General features: G+C 41.0%; 2 protein-coding genes across 19 annotated transcripts in view; one reads left to right on the forward strand and one right to left on the reverse strand.

The window, feature by feature from the left end:
• RCBTB2 (RCC1 and BTB domain containing protein 2) overlaps positions 1-22730 on the forward strand; it is a 59582-nt gene extending 36852 nt beyond the window's left edge. For 11 of the 14 annotated variants that reach the window (XM_045052809.1, XM_045052800.1, XM_045052831.1 and 8 more), the window contains 12 exons: positions 2331-2486; positions 2679-2829; positions 5007-5173; positions 5723-5881; positions 6009-6116; positions 7231-7373; positions 10211-10276; positions 13081-13271; positions 13780-13906; positions 15528-15667; positions 19042-19172; positions 21469-22730. In XM_045052809.1, the coding sequence (XP_044908744.1) occupies positions 2331-2486; positions 2679-2829; positions 5007-5173; positions 5723-5881; positions 6009-6116; positions 7231-7373; positions 10211-10276; positions 13081-13271; positions 13780-13906; positions 15528-15667; positions 19042-19172; positions 21469-21609 (1680 nt within the window). In that variant the 3' untranslated portion in view covers positions 21610-22730. Of the gene's footprint in view, positions 1-2330; positions 2487-2678; positions 2830-5006; positions 5174-5722; positions 5882-6008; positions 6117-7230; positions 7374-10210; positions 10277-13080; positions 13272-13779; positions 13907-15527; positions 15668-19041; positions 19173-21468 lie in introns of those variants that run through there. The other 3 variants (XM_019826356.3, XM_045052829.1, XM_045052847.1) reach the window with 3 other exon arrangements.
• Positions 21423-22862, reverse strand: part of RB1 (RB transcriptional corepressor 1) — a 181641-nt gene continuing 180201 nt past the window's right edge. For 3 of the 5 annotated variants that reach the window (XR_006594609.1, XR_006594604.1, XR_006594608.1), the window contains one exon: positions 21423-21791. The gene's annotated coding sequence lies outside the window, so the exon portion shown is untranslated. The remainder of the gene's footprint in view (positions 21792-22862) is intronic. The other 2 variants (XR_006594610.1, XR_006594612.1) reach the window with 1 other exon arrangement.

The following is a 22862-nucleotide window of genomic DNA, read 5'->3' on the forward strand; positions in this document are numbered from 1 at the left end:
TGCCCTGTTTATGGAAGGTAACCCACAGTGTGGATCACTGCCCTGTTCAGCAAGGAGTTTATGAGACCAGCTAGTGCCCTGTGATTGCAAGCAGTAGGTCTACCAGTAGTATAACTTTATGTGAACTGTTTTCTCTGCAACATGTGGTGTGTGGAAAGCAATCTTTAGAAGCAAGTGCTCTTGGAGGGTTACTTAGTGCTTCTGTGCCTCAGTTTCCTTGCATTTAAAATGAGGATAGCAATATCTATGCCCTACAATTATGAAGGTTGGAAATAATATATAAGAATTCTTTTAACTCACACATTAGTTCATCTATAAATATTTGAGGTCACATTCCAAATGTTGTTCTTTTTTAAATTTATAGACTTAAATAGGAAAAAATAAATAAAATGAAGACCCCATAGAAAATAAGATTCCTTCATGAGATATGGAGGTGGATAATTTATGTAGAAGCTTAGAATAAAAGCTAACCTAACAAGATTCTGTCCTTAGCTCTGTAGTGGCCTTGGGTGCTGCCCACAAGGGAGTAGAAGACATCCTTCTCCAGACAGGGTCTTAGAACTTGAATGACATCGTGAGGGAAAGTGGCTGGATTTGGCATCAGAGGAGCTCATCTTGGTCAGGTGCTGCCATTAACTCAGGATGGTGCTGTGAGCTGTTATAAGCTGCTTACTTTCTGTATTAGTTTGTTAGGGCTGCCTTTAAAAAGTACCACAAACTGGGTGGCTTGAAGCAATAGAAATTTATTCTTTAATAGCTCTGGAGACTACAAGTCTGCAGTTAAGGCATCAGCAGGGCCATGCTTTCTGAAGGCTCTAGGGAAGAAGCCTGCCTTCCTTCTTCCCAGCTTCTGGTGGCTCCTGGCAATCTTTGGTGTTCCTGGACCTGTAGCTGGATTGCTTCAGTCTCTGCCTCCATGGTTCACATGGGCTTCTTCACTATGTGTCTTCACATGGTGTGATGCTGAATTTTATGTGTTAGCTTGAGTGGGCCACTGGTGCCCAGATTAAACATTGCTCCTGCGTGTGTCTCTGAGGGTGTTACCTCACAGAAGAGAATAGCGTTTGAATTGTTGAGCTCAGTAAATGGTTTGCCCTCCCTGGTGTGGGTGAGCATCAACCAATCTGAAGGGGCTGAAGAGAACAAAAGATAGAGGAAGGAACAAAAGGTAGTGGAACCCTCATGAATGGGATTGCTGCTTTATAAAAGGCGCTTCAGAGAGATCCCTAACCCTTTCATCCTGTGAAGAAACAGGGAGAAGGCAATGGCTATGAAGCAGGAAGGGGGCCTTCGTCAGAACATGAGCACTTTGGTGCCTTGATCTTGGATTTCCAACTGCAGAACTGTGAAAAGTAAACTTTTGTTTTTTATAAGCCACCCAGTCTGGCATGCACTAAGACTCTCCAGTACCTCAGAAGGTGACCTTATTTGGAAATGGGGTCATTGCGATGCATTTGGTTTCGTTACGGTGAGGTCATTATGGTAAGCCCTAATCCAGTCTGACTGGTGAGGGGAAATTTGGGCCCAGAGGCAGACATGTATAGAGGGAAGATGATGTAAAGATACAGGGAGAAGATGGCCATCTACAAGCCCAAGACAGAGATCTACATCCTTCCCTTGCAGTCCTCAGGAGGAACTAAACTAGTAGACACTTCGATTTTGAACTTCTAGCCTCCAGAACTGTGAGAAAATAAATTTCTTTTGTGTAAGCCACTCGGTCTGTGGTACTTTGTTACAGCAGCCCTAGCAAATGAATGCACACTTTGTGGGTATATCTTCCTATCTCCAAACCTGAGTGGGGGGATGAGAGAAGCCGCTAACTGCTCAACTGGTGGTCAGAATGGACCCATGAACCGGCACTTCTGGGTCGTTTCCTTGGTCACCTTCAGCATTGTTCTTTTCCAAGGACACTTTTTGTTAAGACTTAGGCATCTGATGAAATAGCAGTGCTGTCTCTCTGTTCTTCCTGCCTTTACAACCAGCCTAGTTTCCAGAGCTACATTTAAGACCTAGCCAATGCTGAAAATACTTGCTAGCCATTCGGCCTCCCAGAAGTCAGTCAGGACGATTCCTGTGGCCTTGAGGAAAATTAGTAGGTGAGATCTGATCCCACCTGGAGTCTCTGTCTCTTGGTGGCTGTGAGAGCAGGACTGAAGCACTGGGTTTGTAGAGGCATTTCCTGTAGCTATAAAGGGTCTCTCAAAAAGAGAGCCGTCCCTGCCTGAACTGGTGCTGACTCTTCTACAGAATTAGAAGGGGAAGGAAAAAAAAGTATTTTTTAATTAATAGTCTTAATGTATATATACATGTATTTTTTTTTTCCTTTTCAGCCAGTACAGGCTACTCTGTCATCTTTGAAGATGTTAGATGTGGGAAAGTGGCCAATTTTCTCCCTTTGTTCTGAGGAAGAACTGCAGTTAATTCGTCAGGCCTGTGTCTTTGGCAGCGCTGGCAATGAAGTTTTATATACTACAGTAAATGATGAGGTAAATTTTGAAGAAAAACTTCAGCCTCTTTCCGTAATAGATTCGACGGAGTGGGGCAGAAACTGAGGAATTAAGGTTAAGAAGAAAGCATGAGAGTACATTCTTACTTGTTACATAATGTTATACAATGAAGCAGTAATTACAGGTTTGTCAGAAATAGAGGTGCTTGAACTAACAGTCGTTTTCCCACAGATTTTTGTGCTTGGCACAAACTGCTGTGGCTGTTTGGGATTAGGTGACGTCCAGAGCACCATTGAACCTCGGAGACTGGATTCTTTAAGTGGCAAAAAAATAGCCTGCCTCAGCTATGGGAGTGGCCCCCATATTGTCCTTGCCACAACAGGTAACCTAGGATCACAGTGTAGAGGTTTAGCCATTGCCTTATTTGTTGAGAAACAAGATTTGGGACCACCCGTTAAATCGAAAACATACTTCTTGATTGGGTAGGAGTTTCCGGCTCTGTCCTGTGAACTTGACTGTGCTTTGGACAATGTGAAATATGAACATGTCTGAGTATCAGAGTAAGTTAATGGAGCAGATGGAATCTAGCAGTTACTGGCACTTTCGATGTGAGAATGACAGTGCTATAAGCCCAGTAAACCCCTTTTGTTTACACTTCATAAGTTTAATTATTTTGCATTAAAATTAACTCACTCTGGACTTTTTGAACTTGAGATCTCTGATCTATGAACTAAGACACTGAAGCTAAGTCCAAGATGTTCTCTGACTCCTAGCACACTGGGATTCTTACCATGGCTGAAATATAATTACCATGAATAATAGACTGATGGCTATTTCATGAATTCAGACTAATAAGACATTATAATTAAATCATACCTTAGACTTTTCTTAAGCTAGGTGTTCATTTCATTAGTATTCTTTGAATTGAAAATAAAGTTTATAAATACTGTGTTGTATACTTATTTCACATAAATTTTAGGGAATTTTGGTTGCCAGTAATAGGCTAGATTATTTGGACCACTTCTTCACTGGAAACAACTAAAAATTCTAGATAAAATATTTAATTTTTTTCCATAGAGGCATCAAAGCACTAACAAGGCAGAGAGGAATTACTGGATCGGATTCAAGAGAAAGTATGAACTAAGGTTAAAGGGGAACTTAAAGCTAGTTTTGCCTTAAGGGCATCTGCTTCCCCACCTAAATGAGTTGTGGTTTGATGTACTCACAAGGTGAAGGGGTCATGGGTCAGACACCTAGCCCATTAGGCTAGGAACACCAAAGGCTAGGCTCTGGGGGCAAGAATGGGCCAGCTCTTCCATCTCTAAGGCACTGAACAGAAGAATCCTTGCCTGTGAGAAAAGCAAGGAGGAAAAAAGAAAGAAAGAAAACCTCTCCCTGAAGGGTTGTAATCATGGATTTGTATTCCAATTCACATCAGACTGGTAGTCCAAGAAATCTCAAGCCTTGGATTTATTAAAGAAGTACCTTTAAGCGCCTTAGTGGCATGACAGAAGTTAATGTGGATTCTTTCTAGAGGAAGGCACCTTCACTTCATCCTAGGCCTGAAGAAATATAATGCCATTGCAAAATGAGTTTTCAATGGCAATTAGCAGCACATAGTAAAAGATAACCAGGTACACAAGGGAACGAGGCACCATGAATGAGAACCAGCAAAAAAGATAGCAAACACTGAATACTAAGTATCAGCTATTACCAGGTACAAGATGACTATATTTATTATGTTTGAAAAAATAAAAAACCAGCTTGAAGACCTGCAGAGATCAAAGAGGATTTGAAAAAGAATGAAATAAACAATATAATTAACAAAATGAAAACTCCTTGGGCAAGTTTAATAGCAGTTTGGGCATATCAAAAGATAAAATTAGTAAACTGGAAGATCAGAAGAAATTATCTGGCATGTAGCACCCAGAGATAATATGGTAGAAAATACAAGCACAAGGAGTATATACTGTGTGGTTCCATTTATTTACAGTTCAAAAACAGGAAAAACTAAATTCTCTTATTGTGGATTATATATGGGGCGCTTTTGGAGTGATCATAAGGTTATATTTCTTGACCTGAGTGGTGGTACATGGGTGTGTGCTTTATAATTATTTATAAAACTGCATATATATCTTATGAACTTTTCTGAATATATATTATACCACATAAGAAATAATATATAACAAATATTTTAAAAATTAACTTGATCATTTTATAGATAAGAAAATAGGCCCAGGGAAATTAAATGACCTACAGTCTCTTGACTTTCAATCTGATGTTTTCTCCTATTATTCTTAGTAGCATTTCTCTGCTGTTTATTTACAACCTATCTGCCAGCTATTTTAACTCATCCATTTAAATTTCATCTTGTTGCTTTGAGATAGAGTATCTCAAATTTTCCAAGTGTATTATCTTATAGAATGAGTTTGGTGGGATAGGGAAGTCAATTATCATTTGCACATGAATTTTTAGTTTTCATTTGTAGAAGGATGCAATATATGTTCATATAATAAAGTAGATGTTTTGAAAGCTGGTTTTATTTCTTTTTATTTTCAGAAGGAGAAGTCTTTACCTGGGGTCATAATGCTTATAGCCAGCTGGGCAATGGGACAACTAATCATGGTTTAATGCCCTGTCATATTTCTACTAATTTGTCAAACAAACAAGTCACTGAAGTTGCCTGTGGGTCTTACCATTCTTTGGTGCTAACATCTGATGGAGAGGTGAGAATAGTTAGTGTAAATCTCATTGATTTTTTTCAGTAAGATTATATGGATTGTTACAGCCATCTTGGAAACATGGTCATTTGATTAAAATAACCACCTCCCTCAAATTCAACCTTATTCTTGTTAGCAGTTCATAATCATGGTGGTTACATCATTAAGTGTACCTTTATGTAGTAAGGATTTCTATAACTGCAGAATTTAAAAGGTTGTAATGTTCTTTCTATATTGCTATATACTCAAGGGTTTTGTTTGCAAAAAGAAAAGCCCTAAAATGCTGGAAAATATGGCTGAAGCCAAGTAGATATTTTGATAAATATTATATATTTGATGATCATTATTGTTATTTGTACAGATAATACCAATAACCTAATTTTATAAAGTATTGTAAATTTTGTAAGAATGAATTTTACAAAAACTTCTCTGCCTATGTTGTGAGAATTTATGGATATCAAGCATTTTGAAAACAAAGATGAGGCATTATGAGTACATGTTAATTTCTAATTGAGATACTTTGTAAGTTAATGTGTTTCATTTATTGATCCCCAGGTATTTGCCTGGGGTTATAATAACTCCGGGCAGGTAGGATCTGGATCAACAGCCAATCAGCCAATCCCTCGAAGAGTCACAGGCTGCTTACAGAATAAAGTAGTTGTGAACATAGCATGTGGGCAGATGTGTTCAATGGCAGTGGTGAACACTGGCGAGGTAAGAAAGTTATTTCATATGTTGTTTAGAAAAAAAATCCATTTGCCTGATCGGTGGCATGTTTCTCACAGCAGAGAGCTTACTTGCATGTGTCTTTCATGGGACTGAGTCTCTGGTTTTCTCTCAGGTCTATGTCTGGGGTTACAATGGAAACGGGCAGCTTGGACTTGGCAGTAGTGGCAACCAGCCAACCCCCTGTAGAATATCGGCTTTGCAAGGCATTCGTGTCCAGCGGGTACGTCCACAGTGGGTCTGTGTGTGCCTGGTTTTAAGTCTTTCATGGCAAAGATGCCAATGTACACAGTTTTCTTGGCAGATGAAAAGTTTAGCTGCTTGATGTTTTCTTTATTGAACTAAAAACTAAAGCTCTGTTTCCCTAAGTAAAGTTGTAGATGTTCATCAGGAAATTATGTTTCTAGGCCACTCTCATACATAGCTGTTGGAATGTAAATTGTTACAGTCTTTTCCAAGGAAACTTTGGCAGCATATATCAAGAGCCTTGAAAATATTCATACCCTTTGTTCTGTAATTTTCTTCCGGGGATATTTAAGGAACAAAAAAGAAAGACGCAGGATTAGTGGAGAAGATATAGCAAAAGCGGAAGGAAGCAAGGGAGGGAGGGAGGGAGGGAGGATAAAGAGGGAAAGAAAGAAAAGAAAAAAATATCAACTTTAATAAATAACATAAATAATAGATATAGTATAATTTAATCAAATAATGTTAGTGATTAAATAAATTATACAAAATCTACATGAATGGAAATGATGCTTACAAAGGATTTTTAATGATATGGAAATAGTGCTATGTGATGTTATATAAAAATGAAGATACAGACATGGTGCATGGAGACATGGTACATATTTCTGTACTGTATATGTGTGTGTGTGTGTGTGTGTGTGTGTGTGTGTGTGTGTATAGAAAAAAATCCTGATCTTGAGATTACTTTCATATTTATACTTTTTTTATGGTAGTCCACATTAAACATGTTTTACTTTTACAATAAAAAAGGAAAGTAATTCTTAAAAAATAAAAGTGTATTTCATATTCACTTCACACCCCTTGATCTCTGTGAGCATAATGAATGCCATATGAAAGCTGAATAAACCAGACTCATGTCACTGAAGGAAATCATGTTGATCTTAACGGCCATTTTGGCCACATGTGGGCTGAGCTAGTTCTGGAGTAATACGGGTTACCTCAATGTTGGTCTCTCTGGGTAGGCTGCCTCTTTTTCTTCTTCTTCTTCTTCTTTTTTTTTTTTTTTTTTTTTTTTTTACATCTTTGATTCTTAACCTATCTCGTGAAAGCATATTTGCAGGCCTAAGTGGATTTGGTTTTCCTCTTTCCAGGTTGCCTGTGGCTATGCGCACACATTAGTGTTAACAGATGAAGGCCAAGTGTATGCTTGGGGTGCAAATTCTTATGGCCAGTTAGGCACTGGCAATAAAAGTAACCAGTCCTATCCTGCACCTGTCGTTGTGGAAAAGGACAGGTAATATGTGCATTTTCAAAACAACTTGCATGTTCTTTAGTGATTAAACAGAACTTGGACGTGATACAGAATTGTGGGGAAACTTACTGCTAATATTAGAATAGTCTTTCACCAGAGCATTCATTCCTCTTTAAAATTGGCTTTTGAACCCTTGGGGAGTTTGTATGTTAAATACTCTACTTTCATTTACCCCTATTTCAGCTACTGTGCACAAACAACAAGGACTAAGCCTCCCACAGCTGTTCTACATTATTCCTCTCCCTCACAAATTACCTTTTCCTCCTCCTTGTTTTCTGTTTTACATTAAGAGGAAGTTGATGATGCTTGAGGTTGATTTTCTGTGGCTTAGAAAAACAAAAGTACCTCAGATAGATTATAAAGCCATTCACTCAGCTATGTGTAAAATTTGCCAGTTGAAAGGATAAGACCATCTCATGATTTTAGTTCCCAAGCTATCACTATGAGGCAGAGTATAGTGGTTAGAAAATTAAGACTTAGTTTTGCCCACTTGTTTGCAAGGTTGTGTCAAGTAATTAACATATCCAAAATTTTCTTCCAGTTATCCTACTACTTTTGAAAGCCCTTTGAATGTCTCAAACATGGCTATAGCACTGCCTTTTCACTCTTATCTCTTGACACGTAGTATAGGACAAAAATATTCATTGTTGTGTCTGTTAAACCAGGTTTATAATCATTGTAGGAATGAATACTGCTATTTTCATTTTTGTACATACTAAGTTTTGTTATATCTGATTTTAAAGTAAGCATATGGATATATAGATTATCTTGCATTTGTATGCAATTCTTTCATATTTTCCTGTTGGAATATTTAACAATAAAAGTGAAGAACCAAATTGTCATTTTCAACCCCCTTGATTTTCATGTGAGTATTATAAACCTGGCTAATTTTGTTTAACCTATGTTAAATAGGTTTTAAAAAAAACCCTATTTTTGGTTTTTTTCCCCCAAAATCTTAGAATAAGAACCTGGACCTCATAAGGATTGGGGAGAAGGAGAGGGAATGGAGGTCAGGAACTGGTGGGAATGTACTAGATGTGTGCAGCCATGCCATTGCCACCCCCGTTTAGGTAGTTCAGAGCTCCTCAGTGAAAAGAGAAGGGACAGTCTTGAGGCTTTGAGCAATCACGAAAATGCTTCAGTTTAGCACATCGGGTCAGTAGGGACATTTAGTATTTAGACAAACAGTAAAGTGTTAAAGGATCAAATAAAGGATCAAATCAAAACAACATGTTTGTATAGTACTTTACCATTTTTATGGTGCTGTCACACTTTCTGTAAATTTGAACTCCTCTGTCCCTGGACTTCCCAAATCCACTACTGTCTGCCCACCAGCAGCTTGCCCCACATTGCTCTGCTGGTCCCTGGTTGTCCCAGGATGAGCACCAGGTCTTCCCACTCCCATCATGCTAGGCCAGAAAGAGTGTAGGACAGCTTGGGGAAGAAGGAAAAAGAGGCAGAAAAGGAGGGCAGGGGAGTTATGTTGAGTGCCAACTCCTTACGTGGTACTTGAGAGTATTGCTTGTTTATTTTAAAAACTTAAGGTTTAAAAAAAACTTAACTTTTTTCAAATTTTGAATTATAAATGCAAAAAAAGTGGAAATAGCTCCACACTTGCACACTTGCTGTTGTCCATGTAGTCATTATTTGGGCTACAGAAATCATGGCTGAATGTTTTGAATGCAATATTCCTACTTTTCTGTTTTCCATGCCTGAATTCACTGTGGTAACCCCTGAGCTTGCAGGCTCTCCATCACACCAATATTGCGAGGGAGGAATTTGTAAGTCTGCTGGGACTTGTTTTGCACGTACCCACCCTTTTCAGCGACTGAAATTTGCAGATATGTTATGACTTATCTCTCAAGAACTCACTTCTGACTCTTGGGGCCCATTTCAGGGAAGTTTGACTAATTAGAAACAAAAGGATTGAATGTAGGGTGGGGTGGATCTTCAGGTCCTGGTTACCTGTTCACAGAAGTGGAAAGTGAAAATCTGTGTACATTGGATCCTTTGCTGAAACGACAACCCAAGGAAAACCTTTTAAAATTTTTTCCCACAGAGATCTATGATGAAGAATGCTAATGACATTTGTTAGCAATTTATATTCACATAAAAGTAATTTTAATGACTAAAGTAATTCTCTTCTCTCTAACCCAGTCATTCCCAATCTTTCTGAAGTCTCAGTACTTTGATTTACCAGCATTTATCTTTGTTCTTAAAGTTCCATAAAAGCATAGTTGAAGTTAAATTGATTTAAAGCTAACTTTGCCTTGAATTTTTGTGAATTTTGTGACACCTTGATAATTGGTAGTATGTTGGCCTCTTACAAAACCAGGCTTGGGAATTACTGCTCTGGATCTTTTTATTATTACTATTTCTTCTTCATTCTTCTTCTGTCTCACAAATTGCCTTTTTTCCTCTCCTCATTGTTTTCTGTTTTATATTCTTCCTCACTCTCTGCTTTTTCATTTCTAGTACTTCACAGCCATTAAGCTGCAGTCGTTGGGGATCATTCCATTGAGGTGACACAAAACTCATTTATTATGAATGTCTAGTACTTTTTTTTTTCATTAAGCATGGCTACAAAATAAAATGTGAAATATGCCAGACATTCTGACAGTAAAGTTTAGCTCAGTTTATAGTCATCGTCTGTTGCATATTAGACTGGAAAATCTGAGCTTCAGAATTTTGCTTCTTGGTATGAATCAGATTTAAGAACAGATGACCTTAGGCAACAGCTGGATGCGTTGGCAGTTGGTTGGGTCCCAAGCTTAGACTTGAAGGTTCCCTCTAAACTTTCTTCACTCTTGTTCCTGTAGCAGCTGCTGCCGTCAGCCAAGCCCGTGCCCCACCCCTGACTTCCCGTGTGCTGCTAGGTGTTCCAGGTAAACTTCACGAGGCCATGTTAAGGGAAGGCCACTGCTCCACAGCCTTCTGCATCTTGACCCCTGTGCTGTGTCTGTTCCAGCCTTCCTCCACCAAGCAGTGTTCCCTCCTCCTGTAAAGGCAAAGGCTACTTCCTTTCCACGGAGGCTAGTAAAGATATTTCAGAAGTGAATGCAGGAATTAAATTATTTTGGTTTTCTGATGTTGGGTAGTAGAGCCCAGAAGGACACTGTTATGTTCCCATCAGTTACATTTTTCATAGAACATCATCAGGGAAGAGAGAGGCTATCTGTGATTTTAAGTGGTTTCCCAGAGTTCCTGCAGCCACTGGTAAACACTTCAGTCACCAGAAGAAACTGTTTTGAGTGTGCACTCTGCTGTAGCTGATTTCATTTACTCACAAGGCTGTGAAAGGATTGCTACCTGGATTCTGCTCTCCTCACTTTTTTTTTTAAGATGATAAAATAGATGATAAGTGTTTTAAGTACCTTGGCCTCCATAGGCTGCTGTCTGGCCCTCAGCCCTGTGCCCTGCCCCTCGCACCAAGCCATGTAAAATGAAGTGTGTTGCTGCCCTCACATTTGGTGTAATGTGTGAGGCTGGATGGCCTTTTCTTTGAACAGATGCCTTTTCTTTGAACAAATGCATTTATTCCATTTCCTTGCCTTTTCTTTATTGAGAAGGATATGCTTATTGAGAAGCCAAATAGGATTGGCAATATTCCCTGTGTGGGCAAGGAAGATTCTTTTGTAAAAAGCACATATTAGAGGTTTGGGCCCATTCACTGACGTGACCATGCAAATAGGGAAGGTCTCACTGTCTGAATTGATCATTGGAAATATAGTCTCTGTGTGAGGGAGGCTTTGTCACTTAAAATGCCAAGAAGTAGTAAACTGTTAAGCCTCTACTGCTGGCTACTATTTGTACACCAGACTCTGTGCTTGGTGTTTGACATTTTATCATTTAATTTGTATACATACAAATTAGCTTTATTTGTAATTAATTAGCAATTAGCTTGCAACGTGATGGAACAGAGGCTCGGGAACATTTACGCCGTCACACAGCCTAGTGGTAGAGCTAGGATGTGGCCCTCGGTGTGATTGACCCCAGCATCCAGGCTCTCCACTGTGGTACAGCATAGCTTCTTGTGTAGTACTCCCATCTTCAAGAGCTAAGAGCTGCCCTTGAATGAATCCCTGAAATGATTGGGACCGCACATGAAAACAGTACACCTCAGCCTTCTGAGGCAAGCCACCACGGCAGTGTTCAGCTTGCATGATGACCATCTTCCCTTCTTGTCTGGGAAACGGCCAATTAAAAGAGGCAGTGGAGGGATGTCTCCACCCTCCAATTGCTAGGCTGTCAATGGGGTCTTCCCATCCCTCAGTCGCTCTGTGTTGTTCTGTCCTTCCCAGTTAGTCAATAAAATAACCTAAAAATTGTGCTTAATCAGACACCTTACTGGGGAGAGAAAGACACTTGGAGAGAGAGAAATAAGCCAGTGATTTAGCCTGCCAGGAACTTGTAATCTAGCAGAGTAGGTGAGACATACCTCCCTGAGAAGTTAAGGGCCAGGCTGGAATGGTGTGGATGGGATGAATGGCAAGAGTGCAGGTGAGCAAGAGACCTCTTCCTCTGGGGCCATTTGAGCTGAGCCTTGGAAGATGGGCAGGATTTCTAAGGCAGAGAGAAAGGAAAGAGCATTCCTGCACAATAACTTTGTGAAGAAAAATGTTGAGGGGCAGTGAGTACATCTGTTTGTTGGAACATAGGGTATGTAGGTAAATGTGATTTGAAAGAGGATTGGATACAGGCGCAAGACAAATTATGGAAGGTCTTGATGTCACACATATGGATTTTATCTTGTGGGAAGCCACAAAAGGTTTGAGAGTACTGACGAGGATGCTGTTTTCAGAGGATTGTTAACCTGCCAGCCTTGTGTGATCTGGATCGGAAAAGAGAGAGAGTCTAAGGCATGGAGACCACGGAGGCTGTTGCTTTGGAGTCAGATATGGGCTGGTGGTGGCAGATGGGAGAAATTATCAAAGAGAGAATCTATGTTATTTGTCAGTTGGATATTCTGAAAAAAGTGAGGAGGGAGAAGTCAAAGATGACTCTGAAGCTCTGAGCCTAAGTCACTGAGGATCTTGGTGCCACTGCCTGCTGTGGGCAACATCAAGATGGCAACCTCACTTTGGGTAAAATAGTTTACTCTCTTTTGTGAATCTGTACAGTGGCTTATTCTTAGAGAAAGTTAATTATTTCTAAATCAACAAAAACAGGGCTTTCTATTAGGAAGTATTCTGAGAACTACCTCCCTGGCAATTGTGAACTTATCAGAAAACTGCTCTCTTGGGCTCTCAAAGATAGAGTCCTATGAGTTAGAATTACTGACCTTACTGTTTGCAGTGTGGATTGGGGTGGCCCACAGCATGCTGCATCTAACACTAAAACTGGTAAAGTTTTAATGAAAATATTTCTTGATACTGGATCAAGACCTGGGTTAAGTAGCCCAAGTCTTTATCACTGTTTTGTTTGTTTTGGCCTTTACCCTTGGATTGTTTTTGCATTTCACAACGGGACAGTATATATTTTTGTAGGCCTACGGGCTGGAAGTGGTAAGGTAGATCTTTATTAGTTGTGCCATTGAAGGATAGCTTAAACCTAAATAACTGTTTCGTGCCTGAAAATCTAGATTAAGTCTCGTTTTGTTTTTTAAATCCGTTAAAGTTAAGGGAAGGAGAAATCAACTTGTTTCTTTTCCTGTTTGCCACGTTCACTTGGCATTTATTTGTGAACCTAGAATTATAGAGATTGCGGCCTGCCACTTGGCCCACACATCGGCTGCCAAGACCCAGGGTGGGCACGTGTACATGTGGGGCCAGTGCCGGGGCCAGTCCGTGATCCTGCCTCACCTCACGCACTTCTCCTGCACCGACGACGTGTTTGCCTGCTTCGCCACTCCTGCTGTCTCTTGGCGCCTCCTGTCCGTGGGTGAGTGGTCTCTGCCCATTTGGGTGAAAACTAGCAAGACAACCCCGGTGATAGTAAAAGGACTTTTTAGGTGCAGAATCATATATTTTCTCTCTAATGGGCTCCTGTGAAAGGAAACTAATTTGATGGATTAATTTTTCTTGAAAGTATCAGAAACCAGGATCACATACTAAATTAAAAGCTATTTCATTTGACTGCTTTTTAGTGTTCCTGAAAAACTATTCTCTTTTATTTTTAGCTAGTCTATTTACTCAAACATTCAAAAATTTCATTGAGGGGGCGGTTTGGGACTTTTTAGTTGTTCTGTCAGGTTTACAAGGAGATGTGTGTGAGGCTCTTACCCTTAATGATTACAGAGACGTGAAAATCTGTATTTAGGGGAAAGAAAGCATCACTCAGCCATTTATTTCGGGTATTTTCCTGAGTGTCACAAGAGCGGTGTTGTATTCTGGCCTGTATTTCTACTATGTCTGTCCTTAAGCCTGGAAACATTGGTGTTCCCCTGTAGAACCTGACGACCACCTGACAGTGGCAGAGTCACTCAAGAGGGAATTTGACAACCCCAGTACAGCAGACCTGAAATTCCTGGTGGACGGAAAGTACATTTATGCACATAAAGTCCTTCTCAAAATTAGGTAAGGAGTCATTTATTTTGAGACTTGAAACAAACATATGGTTTTCTAAGTGTTCACAGAACTAGAGGAGGCACTTCAGTAGTTATGAAAATAACGTAAGGCTGATTTCATCTTTGCAAGCGTGCAGTGCAGCCGGGGAAACACAGGACACGGGAAACGAGAACCACTGGGGCCTGTGGGGGAGAGAGTAAACGGCTACGGGCTTCCTTAGACACTTTGCGGGTGGTCTGTCCAGCCCGGCGTCAGAGCGGCTGGCTGCCACCTGGGCTTCCTGCCCAGGACCCTAGCTTCGTCACTTTCCTTGTCAGTTGTGGGACAGTGAACTTTTAGATGCTTGGGAAAAAGAGAAGGTAAGGCTTCTGCAAGGCAGCAAGGTCTGGGGTAAAATTAACACCGAGATTTTAAAATTCAGATTTATTGAGGCATCATTTTTGAGCAACGAGCTGCATCCATTTGAAGTGTGCAGTTTGAGGAGCTTTGACATATATTTATGCTGTGGAACCATGGCCCTATATCAAGACATAGAACGTTCCTGTCGTCCCTCCAAGGTCCCTCATGCATCAGCCCTGGGGCAAGCACTGATTTTCTTTCAGTCACTATAGATTCGTTAGCATTTTCTAGAAATTTATGTTAATGGAATCATATAGTCTGTATTCTTTTGTGCCTGGCTTCCTTTTCTTAGCATAATGATTTTAAAAACCATCATGTTGTTGTGTAACATATTTAAATCCTGCTACAATGAATCACAAACTCAGTATGGCATTTTAGTCTCAAGTACGCCTCTTTGGTTGTGCTGTCCAACATTCCTTCACTCCTGCTATAGCCCCTAAACCTTCATAAAAGAGACAGGGGCATTAGTTTGCTAGGGCAGCTGTAACAAAGTGCCATAGACTGAGTGGCTTCAACAACAGCTCTGGAGGCAGAAGTCCAAGATCAAGGTATTGGCGGGATGCATTCCTCCCAAGGGAGAATTCATGCCTCTCTCCCAGCTTCTGGTGGCTTGCTGGCAATCTTCGGCATTCCTTAGCTTGGGGCATGATTGACCACTCCAGTCTTTACGTGGGGTTCTCCCTGTGTGCATGTCTGCATCCAAATTCCCCATTTTTATAAGGACACCCGTCATCTTGGGTTAGTGTCCACCCTGATGACCTCATTTTAACTTGATTACCTCTGTAAAGATCCTTTCTCCAATTATTGTTATATTCTAAGGTTAGGGCACCAGCATATGAATTTTGGGTGGAGGGGCACAATTCAACCCATAGCAGGAGGTAAAGAAACAAAATGACTCAGTTTATGAAAAGAAACCCACCCAATTTCCATAAATGCCACGCTGCGCACGGGGTGCGGAAATGACACCTCGGAGTCAGCTCCACTACATCCGGTTTGCATCTGCAGCCTCGTCCAGTAAGTGGTGGTCACTACACTTCCAGCCAGCAGAGGAAGCGAGGGACCAGGATGGGGACACAGAGGTGTGCAGTGTGAGGAGAATCCTGTGCCACGCCGTGTTTTCTTTCTCCTTGTCAGTTCCCCTTGAAGCCCCACAAGGATGTGTCCCTCAGGAGGGTCGTCTGCTCTCGCCCAGAAGCTAGGACCTCACATGCTCCTTTCTTCCTTCATTCAGGTGTGAGCATTTTCGTTCTTCATTGGAAGACAACGAGGATGATATCGTAGAAATGAGTGAGTTTTCGTATCCTGTTTACCGAGCCTTCCTGGAATACCTGTATACAGACAGCATCAGCCTTTCCCCCGAGGAGGCAGTAGGTAATCGCCACCACACTCTCCCAAGAGATGGGCACGATGCTGAGTAACGCGCAGGGTGGAAGTGGCCGTGAGGGCGATCGCACACATAGTTCTCTCTGTGTCCAACCCACACTTTTCCCTGGTTACTGCTTCATACAGAGGGTGACTTGGTGGATCTCAAACCGTCAGACTGTGGAGCGGGTGGCATTCTTCCGTAACTGCCGTATGTAAGGAATGCGCGTGACTGTTCGGCAGCCACACCTGCCACCCCTGAGATGTCTACGTTAGAAAGAAGATGAAATGCACCTAGTAGTAATAAGCCCTGTGGTCTCCATAACCGGGGATTGCCCTCTAGACGGCTTTGGGACAGAACGCTGTGGGACTTCTGGGGCCTTCTGTCCTGAAGGTAGTGTGGGGCGTTCACTGCACCTCAGGGGTACGGACAGTAAAAAAAACAAAGCCACATAGATCAAACGGGCACAGAGTAACAGACATACTACATTTCAGTTCACAGCTGTTGGCAATATTGTTAGCTGGTGGCACAGAGAATTAAGGAATTCTGTAAGGAACTAAAGAAACAGCTCAGCCTTCAGATTTTTAAGTTAAATATTCCTTTTACATGTATAAATCCAGTATCGGTTTTTACCAGATCAGCATTTAATTTTCCTCAGGTAAACAAACATCTGATTTCTGGAGTTTTACAGTTTTCCTCCCTTTCTTCCACAAATGATTTAGTGCCTATGCCCAGCATGTGCCACAGCTCCTCTCAGTGTCTGTGCAGGAGACAGACCAGGGCCTTGCCCCTGGGGGCTTGTGTTCAGATGAGGGAGACCAGCCCTAAACAAGCAAATAGGGAAGGCCTCCGTGAGGAAGTACAGGGAGCAGAGAGCAGGGGAAAGCAAGAGGGAACAGCCGCACAGATACCCGAGGGAAGAGCCTTCTGGGAAACAGTGAGTGCAGAGGTCTGAGACAGGCACAGATTTGTGGAGGAAGAGGAAGAAGGCCAGGGCAGGTGGAGTGAAGTGAGACTCAGTGCGGTAAGAATTAGGTCAGGCAACGGGATGTGGGCAAGAGCATGACTACCCTTGGGGGCCACGGTGAAGAGCTTGAGTTTTAATCTTGGTGTGGTAGAAAGCCTTGGAAGGTTTTGAGCATGAGGCTTGTGTTATTTAGGATTTGCTTTAACAACAACATTTTAAAAACTGTGGTTTAAAGGAGACAGTGCAGGGCATCCCTGCGTGTGGCCCGTGCTCATAGTCCAGGACCGCGTTTGCATTACTGGCAGGATGGAGGAAGGGACGATGACGAAGGGGCAAAGGGAAAATCCTAGTGTCTCTTAAGGAAGGGTCCTGGAAGTACTACATGAGAGGCTGGGGGAAGTGGTAGAGGAAGAAAGGGAGAACAGGTCTGTGTGCTGGTGGGGCTGAGGCACAGCAGCTTCCATGACAGGAGTGATGTGTTTTAAAAGATAGTAATTATGACGGTTCAGGTATAAGATGATGACGATACCCTGGATTAGGGTGGTGTAGCGGCAGAGGTGTTGAAAGAGATCCTATTCTGGATGTATTTTAAAAACGGGGCTGATGGCACGTTGGGGTGTGCGGAAAACAGAAGTAACGACTGCTCTAAGCTGTTTGGCTGAGCCGGTGGGTTCATGGAAGTAGCATTCAAGACGATGAGGAAGATGGAGAGCAACAGGTTTTGCCCTTGAGTTTGAGAAGGCAAAGGAGTTTTGAGTTGCTTACTAGCCATCTGCACTGGAAGGGCAGGCCTGCCATCTTTCTATACCCACTGCCAGCTACACCCTGCATCACAAGGGATGTGTGGGCACCCCAGCCTGCATGGCCAAGCTCCACTCACCTAGGCCACCGCTGGGGCTGGGCATCTGCACATTGGTGGCATGGTCGGGAAGGGAGCAAATGTCCACATAAGTGGCCTCAGGGCCAACTAGGTAGGGAATTCCAGAGTCCCCTGTAACCAAAGTGTGGTCTAGGAGTGGATGCCTGGCTCTTGGCCACTGTGGTGAGGACTGTGCCTGGAGGAGGTGCAGATCTGGGCTGTTTTGAGCAGGGGCTCAGGGCAGGATCTTTTCTGAGGGCAGCTCAGGAGAACACATTTATGTGATTCTGCAGTTTGGAGTGTGGACTAGAGATAGGAATTTGGGGTTGCCAAGAACTGACCAAAAACAAATGAGCCATCACAGGTCTCAAGATTTCAGAAGATTTCAGTATCCTCCACTGGGCCATGGGCCTTGCCGCTGTAATTTTGGTAGTATTGGTCAGGTTACGATGAAAACAAGTTTTCCCCTGGCCCTCCTACATACGCAAGACGCAGTGGCAGATGGATGCAAAAACGGTTGATGTTTTAAGATTGATGAAATCCCACCTCTTTGTCTCTTAGGCCCCTGGGAAGCACTTTGCAGGTTAGCTTGATGTAGATGTGATGATTTTCTGGCAGAGGATTCAGCTAACCTTTTGATCAGATGACAACCCAGACTGGATGTAGAGCTAGTGAGTGTACCTCTCTGAGCGTGGGGCGTGCTGGTCTCGGGATGCTTCATCCTGTTCATGCCAGGGCAGGAGGCCTCGCACAGTGTTTCTAGCCAAGCCTTGTATCCAGACACAGCTCCTTTCATAAGTATTTTCACAAGTGTTCCTAGCATTCTGTATGCTAATTAACAAATCCCCTGATGGAGATTTAGATAGCCATATCCTTAACTTATTGTGTTAATCACTCCGTCGTGAATTATGTGAAAGTAGGTGACAGATAATATAATGGGACTCATCAGTATTTACAGGTGGTATTTTAAACTGAGGGGCAGGGTTGTTTTGAGTGCCCTAAAACATTTGGAAGTTAGGAAGAACGGCCGAGCCAAGAGACTGAAGAGAATTATGGAGAAGAAAAACATAAGTAACACAGAGTTTCAAGAAGAGAAGCATCACCAACCACATCAAATTCTGTGTAAATGTTGAGTAGGACAAACCAGACAACAGCCCCTTGGATTTGGCTCCATAGAAGCATTCGTGATATCCGGGAGTGGAGGGGATGGGATTCTGCTGGAATGGCTTAGCGGGAGAAGGGGAAGGGAGAAAATGGAGACAGCAAACAGAGAGGATGTTCCCCAGGTTTACAGAGAAATGGGGGAGACTGATGGGAGACAGACACGTGTCCGTGTGCTGATGGAAATGACCCAGGAGAATAAGTGACAGTGCGGGGTCGGCCTTTACAGGAGAAATATGAAAGCCATTTTCACTGTGTGTCTGCTTTTCCACAGCGGCTTGTTTGTGTATTGTATTTGCTCAGTTCACACATCAACAATCATTGCTTGAAGGGTTGAGTGAGCTTAATGGGGATGCTTGTAATCACTCCCCCTAATAAACATCTCTTCCCGCCAGGATTGCTGGATTTGGCTACCTTTTATAGAGAAAATCGTTTGAAAAAGCTCTGCCAACAAACTATCAAGCAAGGAATCTGTGAGGAGAATGCCATTGCCCTGCTTTCAGCTGCTGTGAAGTATGATGCTCAGGTAAGAAAAGCACCCTTTCAACTAGCTGACCTTGTGGAAAGAATGGTAGGTGTTTAGTTCATAAACTAAAACAAGTAAACCAACTAAAAGTACCAGAAAAAGTGACCATTTGTATAATGTTAGGGTGGAGCTCCAAGGAAGAAGCCCTAAAGAAAGGCTTGACGGGGCACCTGGGTGGCTCAGTCAGTTCAATGTCTGACTTCGGCTCAGGTCATAATCTCGTAGTTTGTGAGTTTGAGCCCCGTGTCAAGCTCTGTGCTGACAGCTCAGAGCTCAGAGCCTGGAGCCTGCTTCGGATTCTGTGTCCCCCTCTCTCTGCTCCTCCCCTGCTCACCTACTGTCTCTCTCTCAAAAGTAAGTAAAGATTTAAAAAAAAAATTTTTTTTTAAAGGAAAAGATTGATAGGTCTGATTTCAGAAAGAAAAACATATCTAGACATCAGAAATTACCACCGAGAAAACTAAGAAGTTGATACAGTAGGGAAAATATTTGCAGCATATGGTGAAGCACATTTACCATAGTTAACATATAGTTCTTAGAAAACAAAAAGAAAATATTAGCAGTTTGATGGAAGTAAAATGGACCAAAGAACAAAATGGATTTATGAATAAATGAAAAATATAAATGAAACTAAGGTATAATTTTTCACTTGTGAAACTGGGGAATATATTCTTAGAGATAATGCAGGCTCAGAATATTATGTGTTCTCCTGAACAGCTGCTAAGGGTGTGCATTGGGGCGGTCATTGTGGGGGCACTTGGTACCAAATGTATTGAAAGCTTTAAAGGTGTACTTCTTTAAGGAATCCACTTGTAGGAATTTGTCCTAAGGAAGTACTCATGGATTCAGACAGATTTAGTTTCAAAGGCTAATTGTACTGCAACACTACTTATAATTTTGAAAAATTAGAAAAAGACAACATGAACAGTAGAGGTTTCTTTAAACTGTAGAATGTTTATACTATGAAACTATGCAGCAACTCAAAATACATTAATTGAAAAATGAACATTTTTAAAAGCATCAATTTAAAAAAAATTTTTTTAAAGCAGTTTTTAAAAAGACTGACATTCATTTTCTACATAGAAAAAAAGAGACTGAAAAATATACTCAAAGGTCATCTTTGGTGGAATTATGGATGATTTTTATTTCCTATCTTTGCTTGTTTTTTTCTGAACTTTCTACAGTGACTGTGTATTGTTTTGACCATAAAGAAAGGAAAGAAAACCTGTCTTAGAGCTAAATCTTTAGGAAGCAGCCCATTCTTCTTGGAGTCGATTTCCTTTTGTTAGAAGGATATCCTCTCTGGTCAAAAAACAGGAACATTTTAGTGGTGGGCAAAAAAAAGTTTGTAACTTCTTTTCTGCTTATTAAAGAAAATTTGGAAGATACAAAAAAGTATGAGGAAGGAGATGACTCATCGAACCAGAGAACATTAACATTTTCATACAGCTGTTTCTGTTTTTTTCCTGTTACATGATGTATATTTCTCTAAACACTAGATTTTTTTTTCCCTTAACATTTAAAAAAAATCTTACCCACCTTGAAACATTGATATTAAAAGCATAGTGAATGTCTTTCATTAACATAATAATATATTGGGCACTTACAACATGCAGAACACTTCATGGCTAGGCCAAACTCTTCGCTAGTTTGCGCAAGTCATGGTGGTAATACTGGAGGCTGGCGCCTAATCTCCAGTGATGAGGCCGTGGGCACACAGTGTTTCTGCCAGGACTAGGCTTCATTTTCAAGACTTTTTCAGATTCCATATTTATGTCAATTATTTGTATGGTTACTTTCCAGCCTTCTGTTTCCTAGAAAGTAAGCTCCTTGAGGAAAGGCAGGGGCTTTGTTTTGCTCACAATCATAGACCTAATGCCTTAGGGTAGTACCTAACATATAGTAGAAACTCTTTTCATCTAGAAACATTTCAGCTCCTAGGGGAATATAAAAGGGGAGTATTTTAACAAATACTGACAGTGGAATGAACAATACAAATACTGTCACTAGAGAAAGGTACGTAGTGCCTATTTCTGAGAATAAAAAATCTGATTCTTTGCACTGGCTGGTATGGAGGAACTTGAATATTTTACTCTGTTATTTAAATGTTTACAAACATAGATTCACATTAGCTGTACAGTTTTATAACTATTCTTTAGGTATTGCTGTACCAACAGTTCTTCCTATTGGCTTTCAAATGCTTGTCCCTTCCTATGTGTCTTGGGAATTTTCATGCTGTGTTGCATTGCATTGGGATATACAAATTTATTAAAGCATTTTTTGTTTTTGTTCCTAGGATTTAGAAGAATTCTGCTTCAGGTTTTGCATAAATCATTTGACTGTAGTAACACAAACTTCAGGCTTTGCAGAAATGGACCATGATCTTCTGAAGAACTTTATCAGCAAAGCAAGCAGAGTTGGAGCCTTTAAAAATTGATCCTCATCTGCAAGAAAGAATTTTTGGTATTTCCATTTTCCCTGCAAAAGCCGGAGAATGACTTTTCCTTAATTGGCTGAATACTTACGTTCTGTCAAAAGAAGGTGGTTGGTGGTCAGTCTGCCCTGTGCTGAAGTCTGAAGTTTACTGTACAAGGCATTCCGTGCTCTGATCAGATGTGACTAAGGTCAAGGGAAAAGAAATTAAAATGTCTTATTTACCATTTCCTCTTTCACGTCCCTTAAGTTGGACATTTTTGGTACATTGGTCTAAGTATATGCTATCCTGGCCAAATTTCTGTTCTTAACAGGCTGATATCACATAGAGAGCTGGACAGTACATTGTCAGCATCCAGAACGGTGCCTTGCATACATAGGCACTCAATTCATTTATTACAAATCTTACGTATGCCCTGAAAATAGCTTTATTTGTGGAATACTGGATGAAGGTATAACAAATTGCACAAAAACAAATTTGAGACAGCCCATCACTATTGAGGTTCATATTCTTCTGGTACCTGGTTCTAAGTAATAGTGGCTAACTTAGAGCATTAATTAGAATTCACCAACAGCCTTGACAATTTAATTGTCAAAGTCCCAAGGGCTAATTTTAATTTTCTATTTACTCTGAGTCATTAATTTCTCATACGGGATTACTGAATATCAAGTACTGTCTTTGAATGAATGTTATTTCTGGGCTCATCTGCCTTACATAATTGCATAATGTCTTTTCTTTTTGTGTTGAGAGATTTGCCTGTGTATGTAAAAATGATTATGTGTTTTTCTTGTAGTGGAGTTTTACGTCGCTGTAAAACAGTTCTCTTAACCTGGCACAGAATAATTATAAAGTACTACCTGAAAAGGAACTCATACTTACATTTCATGGAGAGCATTAAGAAGAATGAGATAAATTTATACTTTTTCGGTCAAAACAAGTTACCCAACTGCAAAAGAAAAACTGGAACGGGATGTAGGATGTAGTGTCAGATTCCTCTAACATGGGTTTCACAATATGGTATGTATTTCACAATATGATATTATGTAAAGAAAACTCTTTTGGAATTAGAAACCTTGTTCTGATGCTGAACGATTTGATAATAAAGTGCTTATTTGTAGATAATAGAACAATTGTGTTTTTTTAATCCCTAATAAGCAGCAAAATTATATCAACTTTATATCTCTTACATTTATACAAACCCATTTGATTAAGCTTATTTTTGGAAGTAGTTACTCAGATAACCTATCATAGCAAAG

The sequence above is a fragment of the Felis catus genome, chromosome A1 (assembly GCF_018350175.1).
Source record: "Felis catus isolate Fca126 chromosome A1, F.catus_Fca126_mat1.0, whole genome shotgun sequence".
NCBI classification, from domain to species: Eukaryota; Metazoa; Chordata; class Mammalia; order Carnivora; family Felidae; genus Felis; species Felis catus.